This window comes from Dama dama, chromosome 25 (assembly GCF_033118175.1).
Source record: "Dama dama isolate Ldn47 chromosome 25, ASM3311817v1, whole genome shotgun sequence".
NCBI lineage: Eukaryota > Metazoa > Chordata > Mammalia > Artiodactyla > Cervidae > Dama > Dama dama.
In genome coordinates this window covers 62,296,359-62,316,544 of record NC_083705.1, presented here as the reverse complement: position 1 = coordinate 62,316,544, position 20,186 = coordinate 62,296,359, and the positions used below count along the sequence as shown (strand labels likewise).

The 20,186-nt window shown below is 45.7% G+C and overlaps 1 protein-coding gene across 1 annotated transcript in view; it reads right to left on the bottom strand.

The window, feature by feature from the left end:
* Positions 1 to 20,186, bottom strand: part of RETREG1 (reticulophagy regulator 1) — a 155,539-nt gene extending 135,353 nt beyond the window's left edge. Inside the window, exon 1 of the mRNA XM_061129315.1 lies at positions 19,837 to 20,186. Within this exon, the coding sequence (XP_060985298.1) occupies positions 19,837 to 20,147 (311 nt within the window). The 5' untranslated portion in view covers positions 20,148 to 20,186. The remainder of the gene's footprint in view (positions 1 to 19,836) is intronic.

Genomic DNA, 20,186 nt, shown 5'->3' with positions numbered 1-20,186 from the left:
ACAAATCTTTTTTGATGAACATCAATTCGTCAGGGTCCCCAACTCCAGGCCTGTCCTGGGACCTACAGGACCCCCGAGCAGGCGGAGCAGAGCCTCTCCCGCCCTCCCAGGTGGAGGACACGTGGGAACTCGCCGGTGGGAGGGAGCACTGCTGTGTCACAAAACCATTCTGCCACGGACTGGTGGGGCCTGCTCCTGGGAGTGCAGGGTAACCTATCAATCAGGCTCCCAGCCCCTAAGAAGGTATTTTTATTTAAAAGAATATTTTAATGTCTACTTTTACATCTTATGATGAAAAAAAAAATAACTTTTGGTATATAGCACAAATGGTAACATACAATTTAAGGGAGCATTTTTAAGTGGGAAACTGTGATTTTGAAAAAGAGCCACGAGGCCAGGGCACAAGCCTGAGCGAGCTCACGGCTGGAGAGCTGAGAACGTGAGGCGTCCGGCTCCGTAGTCCTTGCTGCTTTTGACAAACGAGCAAACTGAAGCTCAGAGAGATTAAGTCCTTTAACCAGGCTCATCTTGCCAGAAGCCAGTTCACCTCCAGTTCACCCCTCCTCCTTAGCCTTGTGCGCGCGCGCGCGCGCGCACACACACACACACACACACACACACACACACACACAGTGAGAGAGACGGACACACATGCATACACTTGTCTGCCTCCGTGAGCATTTATTTCTACTCTATCTCAATCCAAACAGCAACCGAGAAAGGAAAAATGAAGAAAAGATGATCACTCAGGTTTAAGTTTAGCCCACGAGAATTCAAACCAAGAGATGAGATGGCAAAATGACAGCCACAAACTTGGTTCTGAGATGACCTCCTTGGGGTAAGAACTTGAGAGCCTGGGAAATGCAACAAAGACCTGAACAACAATGTATCCCTGACTTGTTAAAAGTGAGGTCAGACAGAGAAAGACTAACATCCTATGCTATCCCTTATATGTGGAATCTTAAAAAATTATATAAAAGGTCATATTTACAAAACAAAATAGATTCACAGACATAGAAGACAAACTTAGGTTTGTCCTCAGTCCTTATGGTTACCAAAGGAGATGGGAGGGAGACAGGGTTTGCGACTAACTTATAAAGACTACTATATATAAAATAAACAAGGACCTAACATATAGCATGGGCAACTATACTCAGTATCTTTTAACAACCTACAAAAGGTTTCCCTGGTGGCTCAGACTGTAAAGAATCCCCCTGCAATGCAAGAAGATCCCCTGGAGAAGGGAATGGCTACTCACTCCAGTATTCTTGCCTGGAGAATTCCATGGACAGAAGAGCCTGGAGGGCTACAGTCCATGGGGTCACAAAGGATTCGACACAACTGAGCAACTAACACTGTCACATTCTCGCTTTCACAGAGGAAAAGAACCTGAAAAGAAGATATGTGTGTGTGTGTGTGTGACTGAATCACTTTGCTGTACACAAGAAACTAATACAACACTGTAAATTAACTATACTTCAATTTTAAAAATGGTTACAAAAAAAGGGACTCTCTGGAGATGCTGGGTTTTAATGCTTTTGACTGTCTGTCCAAAAGGAGCAATGAAAGAAAGACAAGATAAATGGTGGTTGGAAGTGTTATAGGAGGAAACCAAGCCACCTGCTCCCACACACGCAGTTTCAAAACTCCCATGGGTGTGCTAGAAGGTGCGAGCATCACCTGACAGGCCTGCCCTCCTGTGCACACCTGCACGGCGGCGGTGCAACTCTCTCTAATTAAACAAGGGAGACAAAGCCATCCCCAGCACAGTCCTCACCAACCTCCAACGGAAAACACAAGTCCTCCTGAGAATGCCATCTGAGATTCCCAGCGCCAAATTAACTCTCCAAACATATAGACAACACCCGTGCAAAACAATGCCTGGAAGCAGAGTAAAAGCAAACATAATGAGCAAAGACAACAGTTTCTCATTAAGCTCTCCAAATGAGCGACTCTGCCTCTGTGTTTATAATATCTGACGTTAAACACGAACGATAACAGAAAACGCCTCAGTGCAACCGCGAACAGCGGACACCAGGAGCCTGACACAGGATAGGATCCACATTTCAGTCATAAGCAGACATTTCAACCAGATGGGAAGTGAATGTGAGGTTAAACTGCTTCCCAGGTGGTAGAGGGGTAAAGAACCCCCCTCCCAATGCAGGAGATGCAGGTTTGACTCCAGGTCAGGAAGATCCCCTGGAGAAGGAAATGGCAACACGCTCCAGTATTCCTGCCTGGAGAATCCCATGGATGGAGGAGCCTGGAGGGCCACAGTCCATGGGGCTGCAAAGAGTCACACACGACTCAGCACACGTGTGCACACACACACACACACACACACACACACACACACAAATAACAGAAAGATGCCTTTGGTCAGTTGTTAACATGTCTTTTTTTTTAAATTGGGGAATAATTAATTTACAATGTTGTGCAAGTTTCAGGTGCAGAGCAAAGTGAATCCACTATACACATGCGTGCATTCACTTTTTAGATTCTTCTCCCATTCAAACGGTCACAGAGAATTGAGTTCCCTGTGCTATACCGTAGGGCCCCAACAGGTCCACATTAGTTATCTATTTGATATACAGCAGTACACAGGTGCCAATGCCAATCTTCCAATTTATCCCTCTCCTCTTTACCCCCTGGTAACCCTAAGTTTATTTTCTACATCTATACTCTGTTTGGGTTTTATAGATAATCTCCTGCTTGCATGCTAAGTCGCTTCAGTCATGTTTGATTCTTTGCAATTCTATGGACTGTAGCCCACCAGACTCCTCTGTCCATGGGATTCTCCAGGCAAGAATACTAGAGTGGATTGCCATTTCCTCCTCCAGGAAATCTTCCCAACCCAGGGATGGTTTAATTTGTAGGCTTTTTTAATATTCCACATATAAGCAGTATCACATAATATCTGTCTGACTTACTTCATCCAGTATAAGAATCTCTAGGTCCATCCACATTGTTGCAAATGGCATTATTTTATTCTTTTTACATCTGAGCAATGTTCTATTGTATTTATGTACCACATCTTCTTTATCCATTCTTCTGTTGATGGATATTTAGGTGGCATCCATGTCCTGGCTATTGTGTACAGAGCTGCAATGAACACTGGGGCACATCTATCTTCTCGAATTATCTTTTCTCCGGACACATACCCAGGAGTGAGATTTCTGTATCACACTGTAGCTCTCTCCACCCACCAGAAAACAGGTACAGGTACCCGTCCGTCCCAACACATCTTTTAAAAATGACCCCAGCCACGCAGTCAGCTACATCAGAATGTCAAAACTGCTTTCTCAAAAGGGATTGGCTGTTTTGATCAAGGATGATGGGAGTTCTCCGGCAAAAGGCGTTTTCAAAAGTTTGGTAGAGGCACTAGGTCAAAACACTGCCCCGTGGTCACACTCAGTAGCAACAGAGTCTGGAGAACCAGTCTCCTTGGCTGACTATGATCATGTTTGTCACCCTACTGTTTTCCCAGAAAAGTGTTTACTCCTTTCATGACTCATCTTGATTCCTACTTGTACATTCATTTGCTTGTTTATCATTTGCTGACACCAAACCATTAGCTCCAAGAGGGAAGGATCCACTCTGTCCAGTTCACCAATGTCACCCCTGGACGAGGCCACCACCTGGCTGGTAGTGGGTGCTCAATAATGCCTTTTGGCATTGTGGCTCATTCCGTGTTTATTGAATGGATGAATCAATTAACATAATTAAATAATTATGCGTGTAATTAAAATTATCATGAATCATGAACTCCCTAAAGCACACTATCATACTATCATAACAGTAACAGCTTGCCAAAACGGAGGGGAGGGGGAAGGACAGTAACTGCCTAAGGAGCACAGATATTTCTGCAGAGTTTTGGAAGACCTTTTGAAAAGCAACTGATAACATGATGGCCCTGGGACTTTGGTCTAGGTCAATATGTATCTCTCTAATGGGAAGTCAGTCTGGCCCTCTGAACTTGCTGAATAAAGCCCCGCTGCAATGATGTGATTGGTCAGGTCCCCGAGGATGGTTCCCTGGCCAATGATGGCACGCTGTCTAAGCAGTCAGGCTTACGTGAAAGCTGTGTGAACCAGGGCTTCTTTCCACACATCCAGGAGCTCTAACTAGAAGCCAAAGATCATCTCTGACACTCTGAGGACAATACCCAACAATGGTTCTTCTCTTAACAGCCACCCTTTTGGATGCCAGAGGCACGCGGCGAGCGTGGCATGAATCAGGGGCTCATAAGGCTTAAGACATCCACGTTCTGCACCAGGCAAACCCACACACAGCAGAGATTCCAGAGACAACATCATAGCTAAAATACTCAGGATGTTACTAAAACTGAAAATTTTGAATGGAAATGATCAATTTCCACTTTGATAAATGAAAACTAGAGTCTGCTCCTACTAGTGAATTAAAAAAGCAAAAAGCAACCTAAGATCATATTTTCCATTTCCACTAGCTTATAGTTTAAAATCTAAGAAACTTAGAACTTGAGTGAAAAGGGAAACATCATTGTTAAATATCTTTAAATATTTGGATGTAATTTATAAGAAAAAGGTTTGAAGTTTCACATATGTACCATATTTTTCATAAACTATAAAAATAAACTGGTTAAAGTCCCTTGCTATAGCTCTCAGATATCCTACACAATGTAACAATGCAAGCTGTTGTTTTGAACTTATCCCAAAGGTATTTGGAAGTTAAATTCATCAGGTATGACAAGAAAATATATACTCATTCTAAAAAGATGACTTAGATGAAGTAAGGTTTCCAAGGTACAGTCAATATCCAAGACATATCCATTCAACAACAGGAACTCAGCTGCAGGAGGAATTTCATTACCATCCCTTCCTCCAGCTTATGAGCCATTTCCTCCATTGACAAAGATGGATTTGGATTTTATGCAACTCATGAGCAACAGAGCCCCAGGCAAGAGATCCGCAAGGCCACCTCCGGCCTACCAGTGAAATTCCCCTGGGGGGACTAGGGTTGGGCAAATCAGTAGCAGCTGCAATCTTGTGTACCATGGTCCCTAAATCTCACTGTTCGAATGAATAGCTTTAATCCTTAATTTTTTTATTTGTTGTTACCCCTGAAATTTTGAACTTTTTAAAATATTGAGTGTGCACATAATTTTTTTTTTTTATGTGTACCAGCTACAGGAGAGCTGGAGGGGAAGAGGTCAATAGCTCTTTTCAAGAGATTTTATTACCAACAAAAAAGTCCTTCAGCTGGGTTTGAAAACAAACAAAGTTACCGAGTACGTTGTCGAGTTTAACAGGTCTTGATGGTGTCGGAGCAAATGTTATCCGTTTGTAGTTCAAGAACATATAAAAATATTTCCTTTGAATAATAAAGGCATATTCAAGTGACACAAATTCCCCCTCAGAAAGGTCTCCGAGGATGGAGTTACCTCATCACTTGAAAGAAGGTGGTTCTCCATCACCTGGACAGTAGACTTTTTATTTCCAGTAGATTCAGTCAAATGCAAGCCTTGACTAATGAGAGAGGAGAAAGTCCCCTTTTGTTAAAAGAACTTTTATGAACTGGCTCCTGTGACAGTAGGTAAGAAGTGAGGGTGACAGCTGGAGGAAATGCCTGAAATTCACAGCAAGGAGCTTTGGAGGGGCCTGGCAAATCTTGGGGAGACCGGTCAATATACCTACCACAGACACTCAAGACCCCCCAAAGACATGCATGGTCGGATCAACTCCTCAAAGTCTCTATACAGGCCTGCAAAATCTGAAGGGCAATTCTACCCTGGGAACCTTATGATTCCACCTTCCTAAGTTTCCTCACTCACTGCTTCCACGCTTGGCAGCATGCAGTTATCAAAAGGGGTTGAGTTGGACTCCCCCTCGGTGGTCCAGTGGTGAAGACTCCACGCTCCCACTGAAGGGGGCACGGGTCTGATCCCCCATGCCACAAGGCCAAAAAAAAAAAGGGAAGAAGAAAACAAAAAATGTATTGAACTGAATAAAACTGAAAATACAACATATCAACTTAAAAAAATATTTTTAAAAAGTGGAGGAGGGTTTGCATTGTCACCAGCTCACTGTGAGGTCTGGGGACTCAGTTTCCCCATCTATAAAATGAGGTGATTAAACCAAAGCAAAGATTGCCTATCTTTCATTTCATCATACAGCTGCCTGCCTTTGAAAGGTTTTAGTTAGTAATGAAATAAACAATATAGTTTACTAGGTCAGAGCAACTGCAACTTGACTGTAGAAGTAAGCCTCTTCCCCAGTTGTTTGAAATACTGAAAGCAGGTCAGTACCATCAGAGAACTGGGGCACTTAGGGTCTTAGCTGATTTTAATAGATTTACTCGATGATTCTTGGGCTGAAACCTGCGACTCCAGATGTCCATTTCATCCAGCGCTACACAGGTCAGCAAACACACACACAGAAGCACCCGTGAGGCTTTATGGAAGCAGAAAAAGCAGAAGTGGGCACCTACGTAGCATTTGGCTCCACGCCAGCCCAGAATGTGAGCAGTGACTCTGGACTCAAGCGTCCTGGTCTGTGACAAGTAAGGAAACTATTTGTTCTGTGGTTTTTCATCGTTCAGTCACTAAGTTGTGTCCGATTCTTTGGAACCCGACGGACGGCAGCACATCAGGTTCCTCTGTCCTTCACCACCTCCCAGAATTTGCTCAGATTCATGTCCATTGAGGCGGTCATGCTATCGAACCATCTGTTTTGAGTACTGTGCTAACGAGGTCAAGGTATGAATTCTCACTGCCTTTTAGTTCAGTTAGGCCCAGCCTATCCTAGGATGGTAAGTTTCTGCAAAGCCAGGTCAGGTACCAGGCCTGACGCCCCAGGGCATGACCCAGCCAAGCTTGTGGGACCGGCGGGGTGGCAGTGGGGTGGGGGAACAGGTGTTACTCAGGCTCGTCTCTGCATGAGCAGCCCTGACAGGTACCCAGAAGCCCGTGTTCAACTCCATCCACCTCGAGAATGGATCACCGAAGTCAGATGCAGCCTTCACAAGACAAGCGGACTTTAGGTCCCAGAAGTAAGTCAGGCCAAGAGAAATGAGCCTGCCCCAGAGATCTAAAGCACAAGCTACAGTAACAGCACTCAGGCCAACTCCTTACCTAAATACCGGAAATGATAAACATCAGGTGGACCAACTACAGGCGATCTACCAAGATGGGGTACTGGAAAGGTATCCATCTGTGAAAAGCAACCCCGGAAGCGAGTGAGAGAGGGTGGTGCTTCAAAATTCTAAGGGAAGTTGACTCCAAGCTCCGAATTCTACGCCACGCCAAACCAGCAGCCAGCTGGACAGATGGGATACAGACATTTCCGCACACAAGCTCTCAAAATGTGCCGTTTCCTCTGTCCTCTCCCCGAGGTAGAGTGTGCTCTCTCAGGACAAACAGTCCACCAAGAAAGAGTCCAGCAACAGAGAAAACAGACAGAGGCAAAGCGCGAACACAAGGAAACCTGAAACCATCAGCAATAACCTCAAGGAGAAGAAACGGGGGCTCCCCCATTTCAGCGGACTGTCCCGACCCTGCTCTCAGCAGCGGGCCAGTAGCAGAGACTCTCACCCTGGAGGTGGGGGTGAAGTGATGATGCAGATGTCCTGGGGGAGAGGACCCCAAGAGAGGGGGCTCCCAGGGAAACAGAGAGAGGAACTGAAGTGTGGGCCTGATAGGCTTGACCTTTATCAGAAGGAGTTTTCTAGAAATGCTGGAGAGTTACAAAGATCTAACAGAATAAAAATGCTAGAAACAAGAGCAAAATAGAGTTGTACCAGAAAGGGACCATGAACACGGCTTCCTCCTCCAGCTCGCATATGAACCACGCTGATGTTGAGACACAACCTGAAACGGTAACCTCATTTTAGTAGAGGGATGAGGTCAACGGATTGCTAAATCCAGAAATGGCATTGTAAAAAATTTTGTACCTGTGGGCGGTGATAGGGCTTCCCTGGGGGCACAGTGGTAAAGACTCCTTTACCACTGCCAATGCAGGAGGTGCCAGAGACCCGGGTTCGATCACTGGGTGGGGAAGATCCCCTGGAGAATGAACTGGAAACCCACTCCAGTATTCTTGCCTGGGAAATCCCATGGACAGAGGAGCCTGGCGGGCTACAGTCCACGGGGTCGCAAAGAGTCGGACACGACTGAGCGACTAAGCGCACACTCATGTGTGGTGATGGGTGCTGGATTTACTGGAGTGATCATTTCACAATATATATAAACGAAAGTCAAGAAAGTGAAAGCGTTAGTCACTCAGTCATGTCCTACTCTTTATATCAAATCATTATAGTGTACACCTGAAGCTAATAAAACATTCATCAATTATACCCCTCAAATTTTACTAATGTAAATGTAAAATAAATGCAGGGGGGGGGGGAAATTGGCATTTTAAGCATATTATCTAGAAAAGCCTAAACAGAGCTAAAAGCAGAAAATTAACAATAGCTTCCCTGAGAAACAGGACTTCGAAGTGGGGAGAGGTGACCAAGAGATCACTCTAATTTTATTAAAAATCTGGTGGAATTCATTGATCTAATTAAGAGAGAGAGGAGAGAAGAAAAAGAGTCTTTTATTTTCCTGTATAGCATTCCTCAGGCTTCCCAGGTGACGCTAGTGATAAAGAACCCATCTGCCAATGTAGGAGAAATAAGAAAGGCAGGTTTGACCCCTGGGTCAGAAAGACCCCCGGAGAAGGGCATGGCAACCCTCTCCAGTATTCTCGCCTGGAGAATCCCCATGGACAGAGGAGCCTGGTGGGCTACAGTCCATGGGGTCGCAAAGAGTGGGACACGACTTAGCAACTAAACAAGAAGAAGATGCCACTTAGAGCGGGAGGCAGTCACACCTCGCTCCACCTGTTTTCCTTTCAGGAGTGCTGCCTTCATGCCCAAGACAAAAACACTTACTGCCCAAATGAAATGAAATCGGCAGAGAACAAAAAATCTTTGAAAATTCTCGCGCTGAACGCTTCTGTCAGCATGTATGTAGTGACACGTGTCTGGAAAGATCAGACACAGGCAATCTCGCTTCTTCAGCAAATGGGAAACTTCCCCTAAAATATTTCCTGTTAAGCTCCCAGAGCACAGAGGTGACCACAGCACTAAATTTGGTGCTGTTCGATGAAACATGCACCTTGAAAAATCACTGGTCTATGAGGACAAAGATGAAAATACATGACCCTGATAAAAATGCATTCACTGAAGAAATGGCCAAGCATACATACATAAAGCCAAGAAAATGTAATCGAGCTTCCCCCCAACGCTATACCCAATAGTTTGGTTTCCTGCTATCCTTCCCCATGAAATCAACAGTCAGTCTCCTCCTCCCTAAGCCTCCTCAACCTCAGGAGCTCATCCTCTTCCTTCAAAGAGAAATTACCTACCACTGGCAGGGGACCCCGGTCACCTGCCCGCCAGGTGCGCCCACCTTTCGCCCTGGTCCTCAGGAGTCAGAGGAGAAGGTGTCCTTTAAGTCCAGCCCCCGTGGGCTCCCCCAGGGCCCCTGCTGTCCCTGTCTCCCCGATCTCCACCCTTCCCTCTCCCTTCCTCCATCCTCACAAGGGGCAGCGCCCTTCACAGGACCCACTGGGCATCTGGGGAGCAGCGGGGGCTGGAGAACGGCATGGGGAGGTGGTGAGAACTCTACGGAAGGAAGCAGTGAACATGGAAAGAGCTAAAATCCCACCGCTGACATTCAAAGTAAGAGATCTTGATGTGCATGAAGGGCAGGCGCTGGGAAGAGAACGGATTTCCCGTGCTGCCTGAACTCAACGCTGGCCAAGGCTGGAGCTGATCGGAGGACCTAGACAAAGAGGGGACCAGGCGGATCAGGGCAGGGAATCTCCGCAGAGACTGAGTCATGATGCTGGGGCTGGAGGAGGCAGGGAGGGGCTGGGAGCGAGGGAGGGTCCCCCTGTCTGGAGTGACTAGGAAAGCCAGGCTCTCATGCTGGCCAGGAAAGGGCGCTTGCTGGCTGGAATCCTAGCAGACCCGGCTGCGAGCTGAGCTGGCCCCTTGGGGACACCATGCTGTGACCTCCTGCCTAAGATGCTCCTTCGAAACCACCTTCCTGCAGTCGGTTTCCTCCACCCTCCTGGGCTCTCTTCCCGTCTGACGCAGCAGGTGGTCCTGGGAAACATCACCACCTCAAACCCCTATTCCCAACACGCCCAAATCTGTCCTTCAATCCAACCTGCCCCTAGGCATCACCCATATATCAACCCCATGAGATCTGACTTGGATAATTTCACTGGATGGCCCGTGGGCGCAGCACACCACTCCCCATCAGGAAAACACCCTCCTCCCCCAGCACCCCAACCTGCTGCAACCCCCAGAGACCCTCAGAACAGTTAATACCAGCTACTCCTCACTTACCCTGAGAGGCTGCATCACTCCCCCGGTCCTCCTCCCACCTAAGAAATCATTCATCGCCCCCGATGTTACCTCCGGAGTCTTCCCCACCCACTGCCTCTCCTCACTACCGCGTGCTCCCTTCCAAAGGGGTCGTGACCCACCTCTGGCTCTGGGTTTTCCCTTTCCTAATTCATCCATGGAGGGGCGATGGAAAGCCAGCAAGCAGAATCTGGTCCACTCTCTGCATGAAGCTCTGAGCTAGAACTAACAGTGTCTCTTCCTTGCTCACCCAGCCCCGGTCATATTGGACTCCATGCTGTTCTGCAAACCCCCCAAGCTCACTCATCTCAGGGCCTTTGCACACCCCATTCCCTCTGTCAGGAGCATTCCACCACAGAGGTAGCTTCTTGGATCCTTCGCTAACTTGCTCTTTGGACATCAGCTCATGGTCGCTCCTCTGTGAGGCCAGCACTGACCACCTCCAGGAAGGCAGCACCTCCTTGTCCCTTCCTGTTCCTCGTCCCTGCTTTAATTTTCTCCCAGCACCCAACATCTGGCTTCTCCTATTGGGCTTCCATTATGGCTCAGCTGGGAAAGAATCTGCCTACAATGTGGGATATCTTGGTTCGATCCCTGGGTTGGGAAGATCCCCTGGTGGAGGACATGGCAACCCCTTCCAGTATCCTCGCCTGGATACAGAGGAGCCTGGCGGGCCACAGTCCATGGGGTCACAAAGAGCTGGATATGACTGAGTGACTAAGCACAGCGTGTATAAATGAATAGTTACAAGTACTATGTATACACTGTTTAAGCATCCATGAATTAACTGAGCACCCAGCATATAACAACTACTCAACACACACTAGTTCTCTTCCACTTTTACATACTGATCATCCTGTCTTCTTCTCCCCAGTCTCCATGCCCTCATTTGCAGCCTAAAGAAATCCTATTGGCTCCTCTTGGCCCATGTGTGATAATTTAGTGCTCACAGCATAACCTTAGAATTACTTGCTTACTAATCTGCGCTTCTCACCAGGGATCGGAACATGTCTTAGTCATCACTGTATTCCCAGCAGCTAGGGATAATGATACAACACATTTATCTGGACTCGTTTGGATTAATCAGGCAGTTTAAAAACATTCATGAACAGCAGGACAGGAAGAGAAAGAGTAGCAAGAAGAAGCTGTGATAAAGTTATTACCCAAATAAGCATAACCATAAAACTGTGAGAAATCACTGAAGATGAGGTTATTACACTAGAGAAGAAAACCTGATGGGTTTCTAGAATAAACATTAGTCTGGTTAAAACAGCCCTCTTTCTTAGGACCTCCCACCAGCAGCTCCTGGTCTTCAAAGTCCAAGATCTAGAGAACAGCCTTATAGAGAAACTCATGAAAGGTACCCTGGGTCTAAGAATAAGTTAATGCAGCCACCACTCAAGAAACATTTGCTGAATACAAATTGTCCACGATTTTCAATGACCTGAAGATTTTCTATTTTGCAAGACCTTCCTTAAACCATCCTCACCGTATCCAGGCTAACCATGAACATCTTTAAACATTTTAATACAGTTGTAGTGTGACAAACTATACCTGCCTATATAGTTACATATACAAGTACAGTATAGGGGAATATCCTCTAGTTCAGCCCAGTTCACTAAACCTTTGTGAGCACCTCAGCATTTCAGACCCCACGATGGTTCCAGGTATCTGAGAATAAGAATTTCTCAGATATATATCCTCAGGCTGAGGCAGGTGAGTCTCCTCAGACTGACAACAGCCAATGCTTGTCCCCCATTTATTCCTGGGTCTGTTCCACACAGAAAATCCCCACTGTTAACCTTACTTTTACAGTTACATCTTCTCTTCCAGGCCTATTTTGTTTTAGTTGTTTAGTCACTAAGTCATGTCTCACTCTTTTGTGACCCCATGGACTATTACCTGCCAGGGTCATCTGCCCACAGGATTTCCCAGGCAAGAATTCTTTAGTGGGTTGCCATTTCCTTCTCCAGGGGATCTTCCCAACCCAGCGATTGAAACCATGTCTCCTGCACTGGCAGGAGGATTTTTACCTATAAGCCACCAGGGAAGTTAGGCTATACATGCAATAAATCGTACAAAGCTTTTATCAACTATTCCAAACCTTTCTGATATCCACTCTTCCTAAACTGTAATGCCCCAGAGACCGTGGCATGCAATTTAGAAGTGTGGTACATTGTTTCAACCAATTGACTGAACCAGCCACGTCTCCTAAAGCAGAGAGTAAGCCAAGTGCAGACCGGAGACTTCTGGTATACCCTCTGGGCCCAGCACCATGTGGGCCTGAAGCAGACACTGTTCCATGGCTCCTCATGCCCAGGTGGAGCTGAGATAAGGTGGGGGGTGTGAACCAGACTTGCTAATAGGCTTAAAAAGATCCCTCTCAGTGTAGAAGCAACCCTCTCCCAACATAATTATTTTCACCTATGCTGAAACCATCAAGTGAAATTCTGTAATATTTGTAAAATGTAAGCCCTAATTGTTGGTTCCCATGTGTGCTGAGCTGTGCTTAGTCGCTCAGTCATGTCCAGCTCTTTGTGACCCCATGGACTGTAGCCTGCCAGGCTCCTCTGTCCATGAGCATTGTCCAGACGAGAATACCGGAGTGGGTTGCCATGACCTCCTCCAGTTTGCTCCCATATCTGTCTTCTATTATTCTTTAGAGTGATAGAATTAAAAAAAAAAACAAAACAAAAAGAAAGTGCATGGCTTCATGACCGAGGCCCACAAGCCAGGTTAGGACTGTGCTACTGACTAGGGTAGCCACTAACCACATGTGGCTATTTAAACTGAAGTTTAAATTCAAGAAAATTTTAAAATACAGTTCCTGAGTCATACTAGCCACACACTGTAAATTCAATAACCACAGCAGGCTATTTGCTACCCTACAAGACAGAACAAATTTAGACTATTTCCATCACTGCAAATTTTCTATGGAACAGGCCCATAGAAGTTAATTGAATTATTAAAGATGACTTTGTACTGTTCCATAGAAACAGGTGCTAACTGTGAGCATCTTTAATCATTTTAGTATTTGTAGTTTGACAAACTCTACTGGCTTCTACAGTTATATATACAGGCATAGTTTGAGGAGAGCAGCAATCATTAATAGTAGTGGCTGTCAAAGGAGTTACTATCAAGTAGAACAAAGAACACGGCCTATTTCAGGCCATGTGAAGGATGCTGTCCAGGAGGATGGGGGAAAATCCACACTGTTCAGATCACCTCAGAATGCTGCATTTGAGGAGGAATATGGATAAACTGAAGCATGTTCAGAAGAGCCTGGTGAGTGGAAGGAGCCCAGGATTTCTCACTTGGGGAAAAGAGACTCAGCAGAAATGGAGAACAGAACAAATCTTGAAACAGACAAAGGACTGTTGTGGGGAGGAAGTCCAGATCTTAGGCAGCTGGAGAGGTAACAGAGGGGTGAGTTTAACTCAGCATTAGAAAAATAGTTGCTAGTCAAGAGTTTCCAGCAATGGAAATGCTGCCTTATGGAGAAGAGTTCATGATCCCAGAGAATGCTCAAATGCAGTGATTCTTAAACTTGAGTCACCTGGGGAGCTGGAGAAAACTCAGATGTTCCGGCCCCACCTCCAGGGATTCTGGTTCAAGGAATGGGGTGGAGCCCATGATCCTCATCTCTACAAGCATCCCGGAGATGGCCATGATGATGCTGGTGGCTACTGGCTCTTTAAGGGGCTCTACTCTGACACCAGCTGGCCCAACCCATCAGTGATGGCATAGAGGGGGCTCTTGACATCAAGTAAGAGTTGGATTCTGCAACCTTCCAAACTAACTCTACAGAATGGGCCTCCAAGGACTCCCAGTGGGTCCTGGGCATTCCAGACTGCACAGGTGCCCTGTCTGAGACATGGCAAAAGTGAGAGAACTCAAGGTCTCCTGCCAGGCGCACCCTTGTGTCATCACCTCAGGCTAATCACTTTCTTGCAATTGAACTAATTGTATAAGTGGAGGGTACTGTTATCATGCAGCATCAGATGCTCTGAGGAAAAAGGCTCAGCACAGACTTCTCTGCATGCATGGTCTCCAACTGCGGGTTCAAGACTGCTGCTGCTAAGTCGCTTCAGTCGTATCCGACTCTGTGTGACCCCATAGACAGCAGCCCACCAGGCTTCCCCATTCCTGGGATTCTCCAGGCAGGAACACTGGAGTGGGTTGCCATTTCCTTCTCCGATGCATGAAAGGAAAAGTGAAAGTAAAGTCGCTCAGTCGTGTCTGACTCTTAGCGACCCCATGGACTGCAGCCTGCCAGGCTCCTCCGTCCACGGGATTTTCCAGGCGAGAGTACTGGAGTGGGGTGCCATTGCCTTCTCCGGGGTTGAAGACTAAATCACATCAGAGCAGCTTTCTAGGCGGCATTGTGAAGGACTCAATTTCAGTATCATGACCATCAAGGAGCACAAGAAGAGGGAGCTTCTCCTCCAGCCCTTGCTATCCAAGGCAATCACCGCATGGCCATACAAAGCCCAGCAAGAGCTTGTCACTCCTTTCACCAAATCCAGACATTTCATGCAAAGATTTGTGCCTGAATTTTTTCAATAGCTTCACTCATAACAGCCAACCGTGAAAAGAACCCAAAAGAACATCAGCTGGCAAATGGATAAACACATTGCGGTGCATCCCTGAAGCAGCAGCACCTCGCTATGCTCAGTCACTCAGTCCGGTCCGACTCTGTGCGACCCCATGGACTGCAGCCCGCCAGGCTCCTCTGTCCACGGGATTTCTCAGGCAGCAATACTGGAATGGGTTGCCCTTTCCTCCTCCAGGGGCTCTTCCCAACCCACAGATCAAACCCAAGACTCCTGTGTCTCCTACATTGGCAGATGGATTCTTTATCACTGAGCCCTCCAGATGTCACCGAAGAGGCAGACAAGTCAGCAAAAATGAGAAATAAGCCACTGATAAACACAATAGGGATGAATCTCAAAGCTTTCCACTGGGTAAGCAAAGCCAGGCACAAAAGACATCAAATTATAAGGTATAATTTACATGAAACTTAGGGGAAGACAAATCTAATCTACAGTGAGAGAAAACAGATCAATCCCTGGGGTGGGTGTGGATGGGAAAGGAACTCAAAGTAATCTTTAAGAGAGGTGGAATGTTCTAGATCTTGATTGCCATTTTGATTCCACAGGTGTTTACACTTGGCTGTTCCCTTAGAATGTGTGTGCTTTTATTGACAGCATACTGCAATAAGTTATTTCTTTGAAAACAAAAGCAAATGGGGCATTTTCTGTTTCACTGGGTCCATTCTATTTGATGGTATACTTAAAATTGCTGTCACTGGTTGCCTCTGGGAGGAAACAGGCAGTCAAGGAGAGGCGTGGGAAAGACATCTAATTTCATACTTTTAAACTTCTGAACTATGAGGCCGTATTAGCCATTTTTAAACACATAAAATTTAAGATAAGAAAAAGAATTTATAAACATGTCCCTCATTGGTAAAGTGAGAGAGACCCAACCCTGTGACTACTGGACCATTGCCGGTACTGGACTATTTCAGGTTGTGGAAACCCTGCTTCTTGAGACAGGAACTATATGGTCTGCATTTTACCAAACTCCTCTGAGCTCTGAGTAAATAATAATTGTTTAAAGCATTATTTAGGGGTTTAGTATTTTTCAAAAATACATCAAAGATAAGAATGTGCACACACAACCACAGTTTTAAAATAGCTGTAACTTGAACATCAGGTAACTACCACCACTGAAGTCAAAAAACAGAACACGGCCTACACTCCAGAACCTTCCACGTGCCTTCTGTGATCACACCTTCTCCCTCTACTCTTGATCTTACAGATAAGAATGTCTTTTATCTATCTATCCCTAAATCAACACTGTTCAGGTTTCAGTTCAGTTTGGACATCTTAAAACTTTCAAAAAACTGAATCATTCTGTACATGTTATTAAAGGTGCTTTTCTTCCCCAAATTGCATTTGTAAAATTCATCTATGTTGTTGCCTATAGCTCTAGTTTATTTTTATTGCTCTATAGAAAGAATTTTATGGTAAGAATAAATGAATAAACCACAATTTACCTGCCCACTAAAATATTCCTGGGCACTTACACAAAGCATTTTTGGGTCTCCATTGCCTATAGAAAAAACAGATCCAAACATGAAGTATGACACTCGAGGCAACCACTGCCCCCAGATGGGTCTCCAAAACACCTAGCCAGTCTCATCTCCCCTACTTTTCTCCACCACCTCACGTGGCACTGCATCAGTTGAATATATTAGTGAAAACATTAAGTACAATTCCTTAGGATTGGAGTGTTGTCCATCATGCACTAGGTCTACCCAAATCATCCCTGTCCATCAAAATCTGATTCCAGCATGGTCTCCTTAAGAAGACCCCACAGTCTCATCATCCAGGATGCCACCCGCCCAACAAAAAGCTGCATCAAAATGAATGATTCCTTCTCTGACCCTTCAACCACACTCACGCCATTCAGCCTTCAGTTATACCCACACCGTCATGCCCCTGTCTCAGCTTTTGTCCTTTTAACACAGAGCACTAAAATCTTGCAAAAAATGGGCAGATAATAAAAGTTAGAGCTTTTGAACTCAAACTCAAAATCCTGAGAGCTACTGCTGGTACCAGGTACTAAACAGTCAAAAATATGTATTTAAAAAGTTAATTTTCACAAAAATAACATCAGTGAAAGTGAAATCATCATGATTCCTTCAGACAAATTTGGGTTCTTCATGCTTCTAACACTGATTTTTTTATTAAAAAAAAAAAAACACAGAGCTTTATGTTATGCCGTATACTTAATTATACTTTGCTAACTACATGATCTACTCTTTAGACACAGTACTTCAGTTTATGAAACCACTCTTATGTGTTGTCATTTAAGTTTTATTCAATTTTCACTATTATAAATAAAACATTAAAGCATAAAAATACAGAGTTTTAGAGTTCTTGGGACACAGAATGTCAGTGCCACATAATTTAAGATAGCTTGATAAAAGGTACACTATTTAGAGAAAACAAAGTCTTTGAAAGAATATTTCAACCTAGGAGCAACAATGGGGAAAATGACAACATTTTAATGAAATTAATAAATGGGTCAGAAATTCCAATTAACAAGTACTTCAAATTTAAAAAGCAGGACAGTCATTTTTCTGTCCATGAAAATATACACATGGGATTGTAAATTCTCCAAAAAGGAGAAATAAAACAGATAATCAGAAAACATATGGCCATTGTTTGCCTTGCTATCATACTTATTAAAAAATATATGGATGGAAGACATCATTCCCAAATAAAATTAAGTATGCCTTTCAATTATTTAATGCGAAAATCATTATTTTCAATAGATGTTATTAAGAATACATCACAGGAAAAAATGTTTGCAACTCATGTTACAGAAATTAGGCTAAAGTTCTTAATATAAAAAGAGTTCTAACAACTCAATAGGAAAAGCCCAATGACTCAATTAAAAATATGGATAAAAGTTTTCTGTAAACAGATAATGCGTAGAAAAGATAATTATAATGGTTCCTGAACATAATTAAAGATGCTCAAGCTCAGAGAAATGAAAAACCACAAAACCATACTGGATAGCCTCTTTTACCTATCAGATTTACAAATCAAAATGTTTGATAAAATGCTGTTGGCAAGGGTATAAGAAGAAATAGGCAGTCACATGCATAAATTGGTAACACTCCAAGGAAGTATAATAATACAATGACAGCCATCAAAACTACAAGGGCACATTCTGACCCAACAATTCCACTTCTGGAACTTCCTCCTACAGCAATACTTGCTTACATGCAAAATAATACATGTTCAGACCCTTAGCTATAACGCTGTCATAGCAAAAGTTTGAAAACAATCTTATTCTGTCGGTAGGAGCCAGGTTAATCTGTGACATCCATACAGCGGGATTCAGCTGATCACAAGAAAGTGATCGCCAAAGTGTGCTAAGAAGAAAAAATAGCCCAGACAGTAGTCCACAATTTGCAGAGAATATTTTGCATTTGTTGAAATATGTACTATCTGCAAAGATACACAGGAAACTGGTAACGCTGGTTGCTTCTGGTAGGAAAGTGGGTAGCCAGAGAGAGGCATGGGAAAGACATTTACAGACTGTTTAACTTTTTGTACCTTAAACGTTTGAACTCTGAGGCTATTAGGTATTTTTTTTAAATAAATAAAGTTTAAAATTAAGAACTTGAAAAACATGTTCCTCATTGGTAAAATGAGAGTTACAGCCCTATGACTATTGTTGCCCAATTCAGCATCATACATATATCTTCCTGATTTTGAGTTCTCACTATAACTTCATAACAGGTTAGAGAAATACACAATAAGCTCTAGAAACAATGATAGCTAAGAGACTCAAAGTAAGATTAATTCACACTCAGGGGCTCTATTAAGAAACAGTCTGTTTCAAGACAAGATCAGTCTGGCACAGATCTGCAGAAAGACATTATGGTTAAATGAGCTACCTGAGGAAATAGCGGGTTGTGTATGTTTTGTTCGTTTATTTATTTCCCAACTTTATTAAGGTTAAGAAATAAATGTCCTGTGACAAGGTATGGGTCACTGAAGCTCTGCTTATTCTGCACAGTGTCGGTCATGCTTGTTATGAGAACACAGGTGCAAACAAAGAAGCTTTTTCTCCACCCCCACTAGACTGGTAACAGATGATCAGGCAAGGGCTTCCATAAAGGAGCCAGACATTTCCGCATCTTTAGGGCGAAGGGCGCTTTTGGAAGAGACAAACCTGTTGATCAGAGGCTTTTCAGAGAACATTCCTGGGTAGTCTCTTTATTCTTCAGCTAAAAATAAGACTGTTTTCCACACTAGGCACACCTGGGGGTCGGGGTGATGTCCGTAATCCACCTGTCTGCCTCCTGTTTTCTCCTCGGAGAGTAAAGACAGTACACCCAACCCTCCGGGTGGGATGGAAAAACAAATCACTCGGTGTCTCAGCTGGCTGATGGCGACGGCTCAGGGTTGAGCGTGTGCCCAAGCTGGTCCAGATATGCCCTCTCTGGGGGCAAGAATGGACACAGGTTCAAGTGCGTGTGGTTCGCCGGGCTTTGGGCGAGCAGGTCACGACCTGCGAGTGTCAGAAAGCCAAAGGTCAGGTGCGCTCGGGGAGCACACCTGCCGGTCCAGGTGCGTGCAGGGTCAGCCCACCGTCTCGCCCGCGAGGCTGGGCTACCCCCGCGGAGGATGACAGCTGCTTACAGGGGGAGGTGCGTCTGGAGGAAAGTTGGGACTGTGTGTCGACCTGTGCGGGGTAGGGTGGCCGCGAAAGTGGGCCAGGACCGACACCTTCCTCCGCAGGGTCCGCCGTGCACCGCCCCCCAACCCCCCATATCGGGCCCCGGGCGCGCCCTCCGTCCGCTCCCGGGCGCCCCAAGGTCACCTGCCCGCACCCCCCGCCCCACCCATCCCGAGCTCTCACCAAAACACCAGGTTGGCCCCGACGAAGGCGAGCAGGCTGCGCAGCGGCCTCTTCCAGCTCAGGAGCTCGTCGGCGCGGCCGCCCAGCCACAGCGCCGGCTCCCCCAGCAGCCAGGTCACCGCGGCTGCCACCCCGCCCGCGGCCTCCTCCACCTGCCGGCCCGCGCCCGCCGCCGCCCTTTCCTCGGGGGGCGCGGCCCCCTCCGGCTCCTCGGGGGGAGCCCGGGGCGGCGGCGGCGGCGGCGCCTGCGGGGCGGCGGCGGGAGTCGGGGATCCCTGCTCGGCGGGCTCCGGGGGCGCCGGGCTCGCCATCTTCGGCGGCGCGGGCGGGGACGGGCTGGGGCGCGTGCG